Below are 18,964 nucleotides of genomic sequence, written 5' to 3'. Positions count from 1 at the left end.
TGCCAGTCGTTTGTGTAACAAGACAGATAAAGCAGAAATCTGTCCCTTTAGAGAACTCGCTGACAATCCCTTATCCAAACCTTCTTGGAGAATGGAATTTTAATCCATGAGAATCCCTTGGATTCACACCAACAGATATATATTTTCCATATTTTATGGTAAATCCTTCTAGTCACAGGTTTTCTGGCTTGGACCAGAGTATCTATCACTGAATCTGAAAACCGGCGCTTGGATAAAATCAAGCGTTCAATTTCCAAGCAGTCAGCTGTAGAGAAACTAGATTTGGATGTTCGAATAGACCTTGTACTAGAAGATCCTGTCTCAAAGGTAGCTTCCCTGGTGGAGCCGATGACATATTCACCAGGTCTGAATACCAAGTCCTGCGTGGCCACGTAGGAGCTATCAGAATCACAGAGGCCTTCTCCTGTTTGATCCTGGCTACAAGCCTGGGAAGGAGAGGGAACGGTGGAAACGCATAAGCTAGGTTGAACTACCAAGGCGTCGCTAATGCATCCACTAGAGTCGCCTTGGGAACCCTGGATCTGGACCCGTAGCAAGAAACCTTGAAGTTCTGACGAGACGCCATCAGATCCATGTCTGAAATGCCCCATAATTGAGTCAACTGGGCAAAAACCTCCGGGTGGAGTTCCCACTCCCCCGGATGGAAAGTCTGACGACTCCGATAATCCGCCTCCCAGTTGTCTACTCCTGGGATGTGAATTGCAGATAAATGGCAGGAGTGATCCTCCGCCCATTTGATGATCTTGGATACCTCTCTCATCACCAAGGAACTCTTTGTTCCTCCCTGATGGTTGATGTAAGCTACAGTCATCATGTTGTCTGACTGGAATCTTATGAATCCGGCCTTCGCTAGTTGAGGCCAAGCCCGGAGAGTATTGAATATCGCTCTCAGCTCCAGGAAGTTTATCGGGAGAAGAGACTCTTCCCGAGACCATAGACCCTGAGCTTTCAGGGAATCCCAGACCGCGCCCCAGCCTAATAGACTGGCGTTGGTCGTGACAATGACCCACTCTGATCTGCGGAAACTCAGTCCCTGAGACAGGTGATCCTGTGACAACCACCAACGGAGTGAGTCTCTGGTCATCTGGTCTACTTGAATCTTTGGAGACAAGTCTGTATAGTCCCCATTCCACTGCTTGAGCATGCACAGTTGTAATGGTCTTAGATGAATTCGAGCAAAAGGAACTATGTCCATTGCTGCAACCATCAACCCTACTACTTCCATGCACTGAGCTATGGAAGGCTGCAGAATAGAGTGAACAACTTGACAAGCGTTTAGAGCTTTGACTTTCTGACCTTTGTCAGGAAGATCTTCATTTTTAAAGAATCTATTATCGTTCCCAAGAAGGAAACACTTGTCGACGGAGACAGGGAACTCTTTTCTACGTTCACCTTCCACCCGTGAGATCTGAGAAAGGCTAGAACAATGTCTGTATGAGCATTTGCTTTGGAACGAGACGACGTTTGGATTATAATGTCGTCCAGATAAGGTGCCACTGCAATACCCCTTGGTCTTAGAACCGCTAGAAGGGACCCTAGCACCTTTGTGAAAATCCTTGGAGCAGTGGCTAGCCCGAATGGGAGAGCCACGAACTGGTAATGCTTGTCCAGAAAGGCGAACCTTAGGAACTGATGATGATCTTTGTGGATAGGAATATGTAGATATGCATCCTTTAAATCCACGGTAGTCATAGAATGACCCTCCTGGATTGTAGGTAAAATTGTTCGAATGGTTTCCATTTTGAACGATGGAACTCTGAGAAATTTGTTTAGAATTTTTAAATCGAGAAATGGTCTGAAAGTTCCCTCTCTTTTTAGGAACTACAAACAGATTTGAGTAAAAACCCCTGACCTTGTTCCACAGTTGGAACTGGGTGTATCACTCCCATCTTTAACAGGTCTTCTACACAATGTAAGAATGCCTGTCTCTTTATTTGGTTTAAAGATAAGTGAGACATGTGGAACCTTCCCCTTGGGGGTAGTTCCTTGAATTCCAGAAGATAACCCTGAGAGACTATTTCTAGTGCCCAGGGATCCTGAACATCTCTTGCCCAAGCCTGAGCAAAGAGAGAGAGTCTGCCCCCTACAAGATCCGGTCCCGGATCGGGGACTACCCCTTCATGCTGTTTAGGTAGAAGCAGTAGGCTTCTTGGCCTGTTTACCTTTATTCCAGCCTTCCATTGGTTTCCAAGCTGGTTTAGTCTGGGAAGCGTTACCTTCTTGTCTAGAGGCTGCCGAGTTAGAAGCCGGTCCGTTCCTGAATTGCGAAAGGAACTAAAATTGGACTTATTCTTAGCCTTGAAAGGCCTATTCTGTGGGAGGGCATGGGCCCTTCCCCCAGTGATGTCTGAAATAATTTCTTTCAATTTTGGCCCAAAAAGGGTCTTACCTTTGAAAGGGATATTAAGCAATTTGGTCTTGGAAGATACATCCGCCGACCAAGACTTTAGCCAGAGCGCTCTGCGCGCCACAATTGCAAACCCTGAATATTTCGCCGCTAATCTCGCTAACTGCTAAGCGGCGTCTGAAATAAAGGAATTAGCTAACTTAAGTGCGTGAATTCTGTCCATGACTTCCTCATAAGGAGTCTCCCTACTGAGCGACTTTTCCAGTTCCTCAAACCAGAACCACGCCGCTGTAGTGACAGGAATAATGCACGAATATAGGTTGAAGGAGGTAACCTTGCTGTACAAAAATCTTTTTAAGCAAACCCTCCAATTGTTATCCATAGGATCTATGAAAGCACAATTGTCCTCAATGGGAATGGTCGTGCGTTTGGCTAGTGTAGAAACCGCCCCCTCGACCTTAGGGACTGTTTGCCATATGTCCTTCCTGGGGTCGACTATAGGGAGTAATTTCTTAAATATAGGAGGAGGGACAAAAGGTATGCCTGGCTTCTCCCACTCCTTATTCACTATGTCCGCCACCCTTTTAGGTATCGGAAAGGCATCAGGGTGCACCGGGACCTCTAGGAACTTGTCCATCTTGCACAATTTTTCTGGGATGACCAGATTGTCACAATCATTCAGAGTAGATAGCACCTCCTTAAGTAATGCGCGGAGATGCTCTAATTTAAATTTAAATGTCACAACATCAGGTTCTGCCTGCTGAGAAATTCTTCCTATCATAAATTTCCCCATCTGACAAACCCTCCCTCACTGCCACTTCAGATTGGTGTGAGGGTATGACCGAAAAATTATCATCAGCACCCTCCTGCTCTACAGTGTTTAAAACAGAGCAATCGCGCTTTCTCTGAAATGCTGGCATTTTGGATAAAATATTAGCTATGGAGTTATTCATTACTGCCGTCAATCGCTGCATAGTAACAAGCATTGGCGCACTAGAAGTACTAGGGGTCGCCTGCGCGGGCATAACTGGTATAGACACAGAAGGAGATGATGTAGAACTATGTCCACTTCCTTCATCTGAGGAATCATCCTGGGCAACTTTACAATTTGTGACAGTACTGTCCTTACTTTGTTTGGACGCTATGGCACAATTATCACACATATTTGAAGGGGAAACCACATTGGCTACCATACATACAGAACATGATCTATCTGAAGGTACAGACATGTTAAACTGGCTTAAACTGGTTAATAAAGCACAAAAACCGTTTTAAAACAAAACCATTACTGTCTCTTTAAATGTTAAAACAGGGCACACTTTATTACTGAATATGTGAAAAACTATGAAGGAATTATCGAATCTTTACCAAATTTTCACCACAGTGTCTTAATACATTCAAAGTATTGCACCCCAATTTTCAAGCTGTTAACCCTTAAAATGTTGAAACCGGAGCCGTTTACAATTTTAACCCCCTTACAGTCCAAGCCACAGCCTTTGGTGCGACTTCACCAATCCCAGGGGGATATAAGATACCAAATGAAGCCTTCTAGGAACGTTTTTAGTGGATTCCAGACCCTCACACATGCAGCTGCATGTACTGTACTCAAAAGTAACTGCGCAATAATGGCGCGAAAATGAGGCTCTGCCTACTACAGAGAAAGGCCCTTCCTGACTGGGAAGGTGTCTAAACAAGTGCCTGGTGCTAAAAACGTTCCCCAATGTTATAAAAGTGTGAAATTCAACTTCAAACTGCATATAATACTTAAATAAAGCAATCGATTTAGCCCCTAAAAGTGTCTACCAGTTTATAGCCCATAATAAGCCCTTTATTCTGTTTGTTTTGACTAAGGGAAAAATGACAGCTTTCCAGCATTAGTCTTGTTAGAAAAATGGCTAGTCATACCTTGAGCAGAAAAGTCTGAAAACTGTTCCCCCCAACTGAAGTTCTCTCATCTCAACAGTCCTGTGTGGGAACAGCAATTGATTTTAGTTACTGCTGCTAAAATCATACACCTCTTTTAAACAGAACTCTTCATCTCTTTCTGTTTCAGAGTAAATAGTACATACCAGCACTATTTTAAAATAAACTCTTGATAGAAGAATAAAAAACTACAACTAAACACCACAAACTCCTCACCATCCCCGAGGAGATGCTACTTGTTCAGAGCGGCAAGAATGACTGGGGGGCGGAGCCTGGGAGGGACTATATGTACAGCTCTTGCTGTGTGCTCTCCTTGCCTTTCCCTGTGGGGGAGGAGAATATCCCACAAGTAATGGATGACGCCGTGGACCGGACACACCAATGTTGGAGAAAGTACAGCTATGCTAATGGCAGTGATGTATAGCGATCACTGGAAAGCTAGGGGTTAAATAGTCTTTAAATTAAATTAAATTAGCTAAATGGCTCTGAAAGGAGCCTTTGGGTTTTTTTAAAAATTACAACAACAAAAATTAACCCCTAAAAAAAATGCACAGACAGCAAAAAAGTACAGCTATGCTAATGCCAGTGATGTATAGCGATCACTGGCAAGCTAGGGGTTAATGGCTCTGAAAAGAGCCTTTGGATTTTAAATTTTTTAACAAATAAAAGAAATAAATCTCTCTCTGCTAAATACAGGTCTCTCTCCAACAAAATCACAAGTGAGGAGAGGGAGGGAGATCCACACTGATCAGAGTCAATATTTACAAATATTGACCTGATCAGACAAATGGGAGATTTTATTATTATTATTTTTTTTTTGTTGGAAGGCTCAGATTGGGTGACCCTAGCTTGCCCCTATGATGAGGCAGGCTAGGGACACCCCCAGAGGCCCCATGATGCACTGGGCATCGCCATTTTGGAAGCCTCATGGGGGAGGGGGGGCTATATAGGGGCTTTTTTATTTTATTACCCGTTTGTTTGTTTTTTTACATTTTTTATTTAATTTATATACTAAGTGCCTCGACCCACCGAGGCACTTAGCACACTAGCAGAGCATCGGAAGCGTGTCCGATCGCTTCCGATGCTCTGCTGCACTGCCGGGCTCCAGGTGGAGCAAAACCGGAAGTGATCACTCAAGGGGGAGTGATCAATCCGGTCCCAGCACTCCGGAACAGTACTGCAGGGATGCCTGGACATCGAGGTATGCCTGCAGTACTGTAATAGTGTCTGGAAGCGATCTTGATCGCTTCCAGCACTCACTTTAGCCGAGGACGTGCAGGATATGTCCTCAGGCGTTAATTGCCTTTTTTTTTTTCGGACGTACCCTGCACGTCCTCGGTCACTAAGGAATTAATATACTTTTTACCTCTGATTACCTTGCCCCCTTATCTCAGTGCTATTTACAGACTTGCCTTTTAGCTAGTGCTGACTCATGAATAACTCCACAGGAGCAAGAACAATGTTATCTGGCACACATGAACTAGCATTGTCTTGCTGTGAAAAGTTATAAAAATGCACTGAGATAAGAGGCGGCAAAGGCTTAAAGACAGGCAGAAACTTTTAGAGGTTTAAAATGTTATAAAGTATATTAATATAACAATGGTGGTTGTGCAAAGCTGGGGAATGGGTAGTGTTATCTATCTTTTTAAACATTTTGGAGTAGACGGTCCATTTAAAGAAAATAAATTTGTCTCTGACTTATTGCTTGGGCATCTTCCTGAAATACTAACCACTAAACTATACCTTACAAAGCAGTAAAAAGATTTGCTATCCACTTGCAGCATAAGATCCTAGGTATACTTTCACTAAAATAATCTGGAAAGCAGATGAATCTTCAATTGTATAAAATATTTAATGAATTCCACCTCACTATAAAACAACACTACCACACACATTAAAGGGACATAAAACCCTAAATGCTTCCTTCATTATTTAGATTGAGCATGTAATTTTAAACAACTCTTCATTTTACTTCTAATATCTCATTTGCCTCTTGCTATTGGCTTACCAATGTGTTCAGCTAGCTCCCAGTAGTGTATTGCTCCTCCTTTTACAAAGTATACCAAGGGAACAGAGCAAAACTGAAAAGTTGTTTTAAAATGTATGCTGTATCTTAATTAATGGATAGTAAAGTTAAAATTAAACTTTATTAAATGGAAAGTTGTTTAAAATTACATGTTCTAATTTAGTTTTATTATCTAATTTGCGTTGTTCTCTTGGTATCCTTTGTTGAAAGTATACCAAGGTAGGCTCAGAAACAGCAATGCACTACTGGGAGCAAGCTGGTGATTGGTGGCTGCACACATATGCCTCGATTGTCTCACCATGAGTATTCAGCTAGCTCCCAGTAGTGCATTGCTGCTCCTTCAACAAAGGATACCAAGAGAATGGTGACAGAAGTAAGTAGGAAAGGTGTTTAAAATTGCATTTTCTATCTGAATCATGAAAGAAAATTTTTGGTTTTAATCCTCCTTTAAGCACCAAATATATTAAAGTGACAAGAAACCCAAGATTTTTCTATTATGATTCAGATAGAAAATGCAATTTTAAGCAACATTCCAATTTACTTCTATTATTTAATTTGCTTGATTCTTCAGATATCCTTTGCTGAATAAATAGCAATGCACATGGGCGGTATTCAAAATTGTGTGCTCTTTCTAAATCATGAAAGAAAAAAAAATTGGGTTTGTTTCTTTAAGAATAATGCCATTAATTTATCCTTTGAAAGCCAGAGGTCACAACCCAAAACAGCAACTGATTCCCTTGTGAACAAACATTTTACTACCATAAATAAAACAGAATAAAATACATGACTATTCAAACTGTGCATAATCTTACCATGTATACCTCATAAAATGTAGGAAATGAGGGCACTATATTCGGAAAACAAAACAATTCTGAACAAAACCCTAAAACATAAATTCCCAACAGCCTCAATCATAACTTCTAGTACTTGAACATAACAATAATGATCAGAAACTTTAAACCACAAAGAGAAAATGTTGGTAATATTAATGTATTAACCTATTAGACATGTATATATCACATTGAGAGCGCTTATAACTGACTCATGTTGTTATGTATGATAACATTCTCTGTACTTCTCTATTGAATTATGCACAGGACCTGTATATATCACATTGCGATCTCTTATAACTGACTCATGTTATGTATGATAACATTCTCTGTACTTCTCTATTGAATTATGCACAGGACTTATATATATCACATTGAGATCTCTTATAACTGACTCATGTTATATATGATAACATTCTCTGTACTTCTCTATTGAATTATGCACAGGACTTATATATATCACATTGAGATCTCTTATAACTGACTCATGTTATATATGATAACATTCTCTGTACTTCTCTATTGAATTATGCACAGGACTTGTATATATCACATTGAGAGCTCTTATAACTGACTCATGTTATGTATAATAACATTCTCTGTACTTCTCTATTGAATTATGCACAGGACTTGTATATATCACATTGAGATCTATTATAACTGACTCACGTTGTTATGTATAATAACATTCTCTGTACTTCTCTATTGAATTATGCACAGGACTTGTATATATCACATTGAGATCTCTTATAACTGACTCATGCTATGTATGATAACATTCTCTGTACTTCTCTATTGAATTATGCACAGGACTTGTATATATCACATTGAGATCTCTTATAACTGACTCATGTTATGTATGATAACATTCTCTGTACTTTTCTATTGAATTATGCACAGGACTTGTATATATCACATTGAGATCTCTTATAACTGACTCATGTTATGTATAATAACATTCTCTATTGAATTATGCACAGGACTTGTATATATCACATTGAGAGCTCTTGTAACTGACTCATGTTATGTATGATAACATTCTCTGTACTTCTCTATTGAATTATGCACATGACTTGTATAAATCACATTGAGAGCTCTTATAACTGACTCATGTTATATATAATAACATTCTCTGTACTTCTCTATTGAATTATGCACAGGACTTGAACAAATCACATTGAGAGCTCTTATAACTGACTCATGTTATGTATGATAACATTCTCTGTACTTCTCTATTGAATTATGCACAGGACTTGTATATATCACATTGAGATCTATTATAACTGACTCACGTTGTTATGTAGGATAACATTCTCTGTACTTCTCTATTGAATTATGCACAGGACTTGTATAAATCACATTGAGATCTCTTATAACTGACTCATGTTATGTATGATAACATTCTCTTAACTTCTCTATTGAATTATGCACAGGACTTGTATATATCACATTGAGATCTATTATAACTGACTCACGTTGTTATGTATAATAACATTCTCTGTACTTCTCTATTGAATTATGCACAGGACTTGTATGTATCACATTGAGAGCTCTTATAACTGACTCATGTTATGTATAATAACATTCTCTGTACTTCTCTATTGAATTATGCACAGGACTTGTATAAATCACATTGAGATCTCTTATAACTGACTCATGCAGGACCGTCTTTAACACAGGGCAAAAGGGGCAGCTGCCCTGGGCCCAGTCTCTGTCGAGGGGCCCAAGAGTCCTAAAAAAAAAAAAAAATTTTTTTTTTTTTTTAAATGATTAGCCCAGCAGTGGATGATCCACGGCTGGGCTAATAATAATAAAAAAAAATTGATTTAGTTGTTTTTTGGGATGTTGGGGTGGAGAGCAAAATTGCATGGGGGGGGGGGGCAAGAAAATTTTTGCCCAGGGTCCAATCAATATTAAAGACGGCCCTGGACTCATGTTATGTATGATAACAATCTCTGAACTTCTCTATTGAATTATGCACAGGACTTGTATATATCACATTGAGATCTCTTATAACTGACTCATGTTATGTATGATAACATTCTCTGTACTTCTCTATTGAATTATGCACAGGACTTGTATATATCACATTGAGATCTCTTATAACTGACTCATGTTATGTATGATAACATTCTCTGTACTTCTCTATTGAATTATGCACAGGACTTGTATATATCACATTGAGAGCTCTTATAACTGACTCATGTTATGTATAATAACATTCTCTGTACTTCTCTATTGAATTATGCACAGGACTTGTATATATCACATTGAGAGCTCTTATAACTGACTCATGTTATGTATAATAACATTCTCTGTACTTCTCTATTGAATTATGCACAGGACTTGTATATATCACATTGAGATCTATTATAACTGACTCACGTTGTTATGTATAATAACATTCTCTGTACTTCTCTATTGAATTATGCACAGGACTTGTATATATCACATTGAGATCTCTTATAACTGACTCATGTTATGTATGATAACATTCTCTGTACTTCTCTATTGAATTATGCACAGGACTTGAATATATCACATTGAGATCTCTTATAACTGACTCATGTTATGTATGATAACATTCTCTGTACTTTTCTATTGAATTATGCACAGGACTTGTATATATCACATTGAGATCTCTTATAACTGACTCATGTTATGTATAATAACATTCTCTATTGAATTATGCACAGGACTTGTATATATCACATTGAGAGCTCTTGTAACTGACTCATGTTATGTATGATAACATTCTCTGTACTTCTCTATTGAATTATGCACATGACTTGTATATATCACATTGAGAGCTCTTATAACTGACTCATGTTATATATAATAACATTCTCTGTACTTCTCTATTGAATTATGCACAGGACTTGAACAAATCACATTGAGAGCTCTTATAACTGACTCATGTTATGTATGATAACATTCTCTGTACTTCTCTATTGAATTATGCACAGGACTTGTATATATCACATTGAGATCTATTATAACTGACTCACGTTGTTATGTAGGATAACATTCTCTGTACTTCTCTATTGAATTATGCACAGGACTTGTATAAATCACATTGAGATCTCTTATAACTGACTCATGTTATGTATGATAACATTCTCTGAACTTCTCTATTGAATTATGCACAGGACTTGTATATATCACATTGAGATCTATTATAACTGACTCACGTTGTTATGTATAATAACATTCTCTGTACTTCTCTATTGAATTATGCACAGGACTTGTATGTATCACATTGAGAGCTCTTATAACTGACTCATGTTATGTATAATAACATTCTCTGTACTTCTCTATTGAATTATGCACAGGACTTGTATAAATCACATTGAGATCTCTTATAACTGACTCATGCAGGACCGTCTTTAACACAGGGCAAAATGATTAGCCCAGCAGTGGATGATCCACGGCTGGGCTAATAATAATAAAAAAAATTGATTTAGTTGTTTTTTGGGATGTTGGGGTGGAGAGCAAAATTGCATGGGGGGGGGGGGGGGCAAGAAAATTTTTGCCCAGGGTCCAATCAATATTGAATTATGCACAGGACTTGTATATATCACATTGAGAGCTCTTATAACTGACTCATGTTATGTATGATAACATTCTCTGAACTTCTCTATTGAATTATGCACAGGACTTGTATATATCACACTGAGATCTCTTATAACTGACTCATGTTGTTATGTATGATAACATTCTCTGTACTTCTCTATTGAATTATGCACAGGACTTGTATATATCACATTGAGAGCTCTTATCTGACTTAATTTGTTCTGTACTTGTATAGTACCGCAGGGGACAGCCATTGTCACACGTAGGTTATAGCACAATTATGCTGCATTATTATTAAAAGTAAATAAAAGGCAAAAATAAACATTCATGTTTCAGATACAGCTTGTCATGTAAGAGACTTTTCAATGTATTTCTATTATGAAACATACTTTGTTCTTTGAGTATCCTTTGTTGAAAAGCATACCTAGGTAGGCTCAGGAGGAGCAATGCACTACTGGGATGTAGCTGGAGATTGGTGGCTACACACATGCCTCTTGTCATTGGCTCAACAGTGTTCAGCTAGGTCCAGTAGTGCATTGATGTTCCTTCAACAAAGAATACCAAGAGAATTGAGCAAATTTGATAATAGAAGTACATTAGTTTAAAATTGTATGTTCTATCTGAATAAAAAAACCTCTGTTTAATGCCCCTTTAACTGTGTATAATAACCTAGGCAGATATTTGCAAGCAATAGTGCAATTATAAAAACACATATTGCCAAATAATTCATGATAACCCTTAGATTTGCAAAAACAGCGAGTTTCCTGTAGGAAAAAGTTACAGTCTCTCCTCTACAGTTCTCAGAAGAAAATCAGCACACCCATACTAGACCCCCATAGTATTGTTCTGCATTTATAGTCTGTAGTATTGAAGTCATCATTTAATAGGTATATAAAACTGCTGAGAAAATAAGCAATCTCCAAAACATTCTGTTGTATGACAAACTTAAATATAAACAAGAAAAATAAAAAAAGACTTATTAAAAACCAAAACAAAAAGATTACAGAACTTTCCATGGAAAAAAATCCCCACTGATTACCGGTTACACAGTGAATCAAACATTAATTCCATACACAGCACTGCTTTCTTAAAAAGTATAATGCTTTATAATTTTCTGCTAAAAGATTTGTAAATAGACTGTAATGTAATATCAAGGCAAAACCTCCTACTAGATAGCATTTAATTGATATCATACTTACTGTTATGATGAAGAAATTACCCCTTCTATGCCTTGAGTCTCAAAGTGAAGACTCAACGTATAGACCATTCCCTAGTAAAGCAAATATTTGACGTTTCTTAAAACAACATATACGTTTGTATACATTTCACTTGCTCATGTTTGCTTTTTTTGAATGAAAACTGGCTTAATGTTTTGTCAATTTTGAAAACACTAATGTTCATTTAGACATTAAAGCATAAAAAAAATATATATATAAAAAATATGAACAGCAATTACTTGCACACATGAAAACTTTAACAACTTTCAGCCAGCATGTTTTAAAATCTTACATCTCAAAAATTACTAGAGCAATAAGAAATGGGAAATGTATTTCCAAAACATCAAGGGTGCCAAGGTTAATCATCGCTGCCCTAGAGTAAGGAGCATGATCACACACAAAAAGCCAACTATTTCTTCCTCACAGCCACAAGTCCCCTTCTTTTAGACTAACAAGCATGTATTTGTTTATGGAGTTTTTAAGGATAGTAATTCACTGTCCTCATCCCAAAGGAGTACCAAACATGAGCACAAAAAGACATACTTTTCCTCCTTTTTTAGTGGTTTTGAAGGGTTAAAATAATAGAATGGCTTTATAGACAGCTGCAGGTACAGGAGGAAAAACAATAGTAGGATGAGTAGTAACTGTGCTAGTTTAATGTCCCTTTAAGCATATGGACCAGATTCACTTACACAAGTTTCCTTCCAAAGCTATCATTTCTATGGTGTAATAAGATGACTCACAAATGTCAGTCACCCACCCTTTGACTTCACTGAATAAAACATTGTATGACAAAAAGGCTTTGGAATTAATAAAAATAAAAGGACATTTTTGTACTTACGTCTTCTTTGAGAACAACAGTTTTCACATGAGGAACATTTTGGTCTAGATGTTTTAGACTTGGAACATCATCCTTCTCTGTGCTTAATGAGGTCTCTGATGACTGAATGACAACTAATTCTACTCCACTAAAATCATGTTCTGATAAAGCTCTCTGGATCTCCACTTGTGATGTCAAATCAATTGATTGCAGCTGATGTTGGTGCTCTTCACTAATCATACATCTGCCACCGTCATGATCAGAATCCTCGGTATCAAGGTTCTCCCTGTCCTCTTGTTGCTCGGCTATTTCACCATTCTTTATAGCAGCTAGCCTTGCAAGTTCAGTTTTCTGGGCAAATGCTATTGTCATCTCAACAATAACCTAAAATAGTTAGAGAGAAATCACTGTTAAAAAAATATGTTCTATAATAAAGCTCTTCTTTGGGCTGTCATTCTTTCTGCAATTGGTTATGGTTAATTTTAAAACTCATTTACAATAACCTCTTCAGACACCAGAAAATGTACAAAATTGGTAGAAAGATGTCCTGACTATTGTGGCAAAAACCTCCTACTACATATAACAATGTTCAAATACAAAATGAATGATGTAAAACTACAAAGGCAGAATTCATGATGATGCTTAATAATATATTAATTACTTTGTGAACACTGAAAGGACATAGCGCTGAATAAATAATGTATGCAGCAATGTAAAGTTTGTATGTGATAAATTATTATTGTAAATAGATTCACCATGATTTTCTGTCTTCTTTAATTCTAAATGTATTTTGAATTTACAGCATTTCCCAAGCTCTCTGTTTGACTCATTATGCAGTCCTATTACTGATGGCTACCTAGATAGGATTCTCAGCCACGTGCATGTACAATATTATGCTGGTGTTGCCAGCTCTGATAAATATTGCTTGCTCTACAGCAGCTTTTGTGTGACATTTTAGCAGTCACTGATTACCTTAGGCTCTAATATTGCGCATGCGTTGGAGCGTATCCTGTGTTACAGAATGGGACTTTGATTAAGAATTTTACTATGAAAAAAACGTTTGTTTTCATCTTGCTGCAAGTAATATAACATCTATTATGCTGTTGTAATACAGGGCAATATAGTTCTTAGAGGCAGAATTCCAGACTTCCATGGCCCTTTAAACAGGATAACAGTGCTACATATTAATGTTTGTTGTGTTAGTAGAAAGTGGTGTTAAAAAGGACATTAAGCACCTCCTGCTTTTATGTAAAACTGTGCTTGTCCCATGCTCCCTATTGCTTTTTGGCCTCTCTGGATAACATGAGAAAAACTACAATGTTTACACTAAAGAAGAGTAACTACATTTAATGTCCCTTTAAGCTTAACAAATCCCAAGAGTTAACAAGCAACTGCTCCTAAAATTATTTTTCTGACACCGAGCATTTTGGAAAATTCTAGAAATATCTATATATTAATAACTACATAGAAATTTTCTATCTGATGAAATTAAAAAAACAAATAGCAAACAGAATATCTTAAATATTTGGAATATTAACCCTACTACGTACACTACATAACCTGTAAAATGCTTGTGTACTCATTTGGAACATTTTCATAGCTTCCCTACCCTGCAAAAATACTGCTGCACTGGAGAGAGAAACACCACAAGGATGTAGTGGGGTTGAAAGAAAAAAGTAAACGGAACAAGTTCATACGGCAAAATTCTTTCCTTTAAATGCTAAGCAAAGAACAAACCGTCCATCATACGTCATAGACCACATCATGTGACACCATGCGTTGTTATTACATTACTGATCATGAAAACTGTAAGTGTAAATAAAGTTATAAGCTTAACAAACATACAGAAAAACTGAACTAATCAGCTTTATTAGTAATATAAATGGTCTGGAGGGTATTGGCTTTTTAAATGCTGCAAAATAATTGCCTACAGAAAACATGATTTTTTTATATTAAAATTGGAATCTTAGTCACTCAATATGGCCATATTCTGCTTAGCCAGTCACCAACTTACAATACTTTGCCTTTATGGGCTGAACCATTCCTGTTTTTTCTCTTTATAATAGAATAAGACTCCCTGGCTTTATATACACAACTCCATTACATTGACATGAGTACACCTGAGCTTGGGTGTGGTGCTTTAACCAATGGAAGATGGTCAGCCTCCCTTTTTCATAAATACAAAGTTGGGTTAAAGGGACACTGAACCCAAATTTTTCTTTTGTGATTCAAATAGGGCATGACATTTTAAGCAACTTTCTAATTTACTCCTGTTATCAAATTTTCTTTATTCTCTTGGTATCTTTATTTGAAATGCAAGAATGTAAGTTTAGATGCCAGCCCATTTTTGGTGAACAACCTGGGTTGTCCTTGCTGATTGGTGGATAAATTCATCCACCAATAAAAAAGTGCTGTCCAGAGTCTGAACCAAAAAAAAAGCTTAGATGCCTTTTTCAAATAAAGATAGCAAGAGAACGAAGAAAAATTGAAAATAGGAGTAAATTAGAAATTTGCTTAAAATTGTATGCTCTATCTGAATTACGAAAGAAAAAATGTAGGTTTAGTGTCCCTTTAAGCAAACCTTACAAAAAGTTTATATACATCTTTGGAAGTGCTGCCAGTGAGACCAAATAGTTACACAAAACAGGGGGTATTGGCGCACATCCACTTGCAAATTAACAACACATTTTCAAATGCTGCAAAAATTGCCTGCACAAAACACCTATGCTTTTATATTAAAACTGGGATCTTAGTCACACAATATGGACATATTCTGCTTAGCCAGTCACTTACAAGGTACCCCAATGTTGACTGATTCTAATATTACAGTACTTTGCCTTTATGGGCTGAATTATTCCTGCTTTTTCTCCTCATAATAGAATGAGACTCCCAGGCTTTATATACAAAACTCCATTACACTGTGACGAGTACACCTGAGCTTGGATGTTGTGCTTTAACCAATGGAAGAAAGTCAGCCTCCCTTTTTTTTATAAATACAAATAGAAAGTTGGGTATAGGGCACCTTACAAAAAGTTTATATACATCTTTGGGAGTGCTGCCAATGAGACCAAATAATTACACAAAACAGAGCGTATCTGCAAAAAATTGCCTGCAAAAAACATCTATGCTTTTATATTAAAATTGGGATCTTAGTAACAGAATATGGCTATATTCTGTTCAGCCAGTCACCAACTTACAAGGTGTTCCAATGTTGATTGGTCCTAACACTACAGTACTTTGCCTTTATGGGCTGAATAATTTCAGATTTTTCTCTTCATAAGAGAATGAAACTCCCTGGCTCTATATACACATATATACAAGTTGTGTATATGTTGCGGTTAAAGTAAGAAATTGGGTAATCCTAGCATTAACCGGGTACACCTGAGTCACCGCATCAAACATATATACAATGCACTGTAATTCACAAATCTTCACTGTACTTTTTGTCTCCGCCAGGCGGGGGAGTTCAAGAGGGGCAAGGTTCACTTGGGGTTGATGCCAGAGGGCGCCTTCCTTGAACCCTCTAAGCAGAGGCAAAAAAAATAATGTAGATAGAGGAATTACATTACATCGGGCTTTATCCACAGCCGCTTGGGTAATTGTCAGGTTTACCCGGATTTTGGACTTTACCAGTAAAATATATAAAGCAGGGAGTCTCATTCTATTTTGAAGAGAAAAAGCAGGAATGATTCAGCTCATAAAGGCAAAGTACTGTAGTGTTAGGACCAGTCAACATTGGTACATCTTGTAAGTGACTGGCTAAGCAGAATAGGGCTATATTGTGTGACTTAGATCCTAATTTTAATATAAAAGCATACATGTTTTTTGCAGACAATTTCTTAGAGCATTAAAAAATGTGTTGTTTATTTGCAAGTGGATGTGCGCCAATACCCCCTGTTTTGTGTAACTATTTGGTCTCATTGGTAGCACTCTTAAAGATGTATATAAACTTTTTTGTAAGGTTTGCTAAACCCAACTTTGGGCAAGATTACAAGTCGCTTGGCAAATCAGTTGCGAAAACACAGCGTGCATCATAGCTTTTTCGCATTTTGGGTTGTGCAACTATTACAAGTTGCAAAATAACTTATTTTGCGCGCGCGTTAAGCCACGTAATCCAAACAGCCAAATCGATTGCGCTTTCACGTATTCCTCATAGAAGTCAATGGAGAATACAAATAGAAAAAAAAAAACACACAAAAACCCTAATATGTTGCACAAAGCCCTTGATGGATTCTCCTCGAAAAGTGTACATGAAAATGTGAATATTTCATATTGTGAAAATGTTTTCGTAACGGAATATGTTCTATTTATTTATAAATAAATATTTCTCTACTTCTGTGATGATTTTTGGACTGATATATCTATTTATAGCAAGATATGTATATGAATATATATATATATATATATATATATATATATATGCCTATATTTCTCAAGATCTATATGCGAATATCTCTGAAAATCCCTGAGATATTGTTTAATATGCATAAGATTGTAATGTAAAATGTTTTCATTATCTCCATTGTTAAACATATGTCTATAGATATAAATCCATGTTTCTCTTTGTATGTGTATGTATGTCAATGCATCAGCTTTTTTTTCTCCTAACACCCACAATCTCTTATCTTCTAGCCCCTATAACCTTTGTGTGTAATATTTTTTTTTAATAATTTTTATTAGACAGATTTAATATGAGTGTAACTGTACTTTGTAATGTATTTTTGAAGTGCTTTGCGAAACTTTGTGTTGAGCAAAACTGTTAAAGGGACATAATACTCATATGCTAAATCACTTGAAACTGATGGCAGTATAACTGTAAAAAGCTGACAGGAAAATATCACGTGAGCATCTCTATGTAAAAAAAGAAGATATTTGACCTCACAATTTAATCAGCTCAGCAGAGTAAGTTATGTGTAAAAAAATATACCTTAGCTGCTGCCCAGCTGCAGGTAAAAAATAAAATAAAAAATGAAGAAATGAACAGCAGCCAATCAGCATCAGCAGTGATGAGGAGGTCAACTCTTTTACTGTGATCTCATGAGATTTCACTTAAAGGGACACTGTACCCAAAAACTTTCTTTCGTGATTCAGATTGAGCATGCAATTTTAAGCAACTTTCTAATTTACTCCTATTATCAAATTTTCTTCATTCTCTTGGTATCTTTATTTGAAATGCAAGAATGTAAGTTTAGATGCCGGCCCATTTTTGGTGAACAACCTGGGTTGTCCTTGCTGATTTGTGGATAAATTCATCCACAAATAAAAAAGTGCTGTCCAGAGTACTGGAACCAAAAAAAAGCTTAGATGCCTTTTTTTTTCAAATAATGATAGCAAGAGAACAAAGAAAAATTGATAATAGGAGTAAATTAGAAAGAAAGAAAAAATTTGGGTACAGTGTCCCTTTAACTCTTGTGAGATTTCATAGTAAACTTCCTTAAACTGAATAGGGAAATAATATGAGTGTGCACAAAAGCTCACTCCCTTAGTTGTCCCGGGACAGACATACTGATTTGCTGCTTAGAAGTCCTTTACAATGGGATGTGGCTACCGAGGAACTTTTGAGGTAAAATATCTTTCTTTTTTACATAGAGATGTTCAGGTGATATTTTCTAGTCAGCTTTTTACAGCTATGCTGCATCACTTTCAAGTGTTTTAACATTTGGGTATCATGGTCCTTTAAGTACAGCTCTTCGAGCATGGAAAGGATTGTTGTATAAAAGGTGAATGAGCAAGCCCAATTACAATTTTTCAAGACTTGAAATAGCAGTGCAATGGAAATTGAATGCAAAAAGACCATATAGAGTGCGGAAAACTCATAACGCTCGACTTGTAATCTTGCCCTTTGTATTAATAAACACGAAAAGGAATGTTGTGTAAAAGGCAAATGTGAGCGCCAAATTACGATTTTTCAAGACTTGCAATAGCTGCTCAATGGAAATTGATTGTGAAAAGACCATATTGCACGCGGAAAACTCATAACAATTTACTTGTAATCTTGCCCTTTGTATTTATAAAAAAAGGGGAGACTAACCATCTTCCGTTGGTTAAAGCACCCCACCCAAACTTAGGTGTACTCATGACAGTGTAATTGAGTTGTGTATATAAAGTGAAGGAGTCTCATTCTTTTATGAAGAGAAAAATCAGGAATGATTTAACCTATAAAGGCAAAGTACTGTAGTATTAGGTCCAGTGAACATTGGGACACCT

The 18,964-nt window shown here is 37.0% G+C and overlaps 1 protein-coding gene across 1 annotated transcript in view; it reads right to left on the bottom strand.

Moving 5' to 3' along the window:
* The window catches only part of AKAP9 (A-kinase anchoring protein 9), an 894,005-nt gene that overhangs the window by 521,780 nt on the left and 353,261 nt on the right, over nt 1-18,964 (bottom strand). The window contains exon 16 of the mRNA XM_053715709.1: nt 12,779-13,141. Coding sequence (XP_053571684.1) covers nt 12,779-13,141 — 363 coding nt within the window. The remainder of the gene's footprint in view (nt 1-12,778; nt 13,142-18,964) is intronic.

The sequence above is a fragment of the Bombina bombina genome, chromosome 5 (assembly GCF_027579735.1).
Source record: "Bombina bombina isolate aBomBom1 chromosome 5, aBomBom1.pri, whole genome shotgun sequence".
In the NCBI taxonomy this organism is placed as follows: domain Eukaryota; kingdom Metazoa; phylum Chordata; class Amphibia; order Anura; family Bombinatoridae; genus Bombina; species Bombina bombina.
This window is presented reverse-complemented; position numbering and strand designations above follow the sequence as displayed.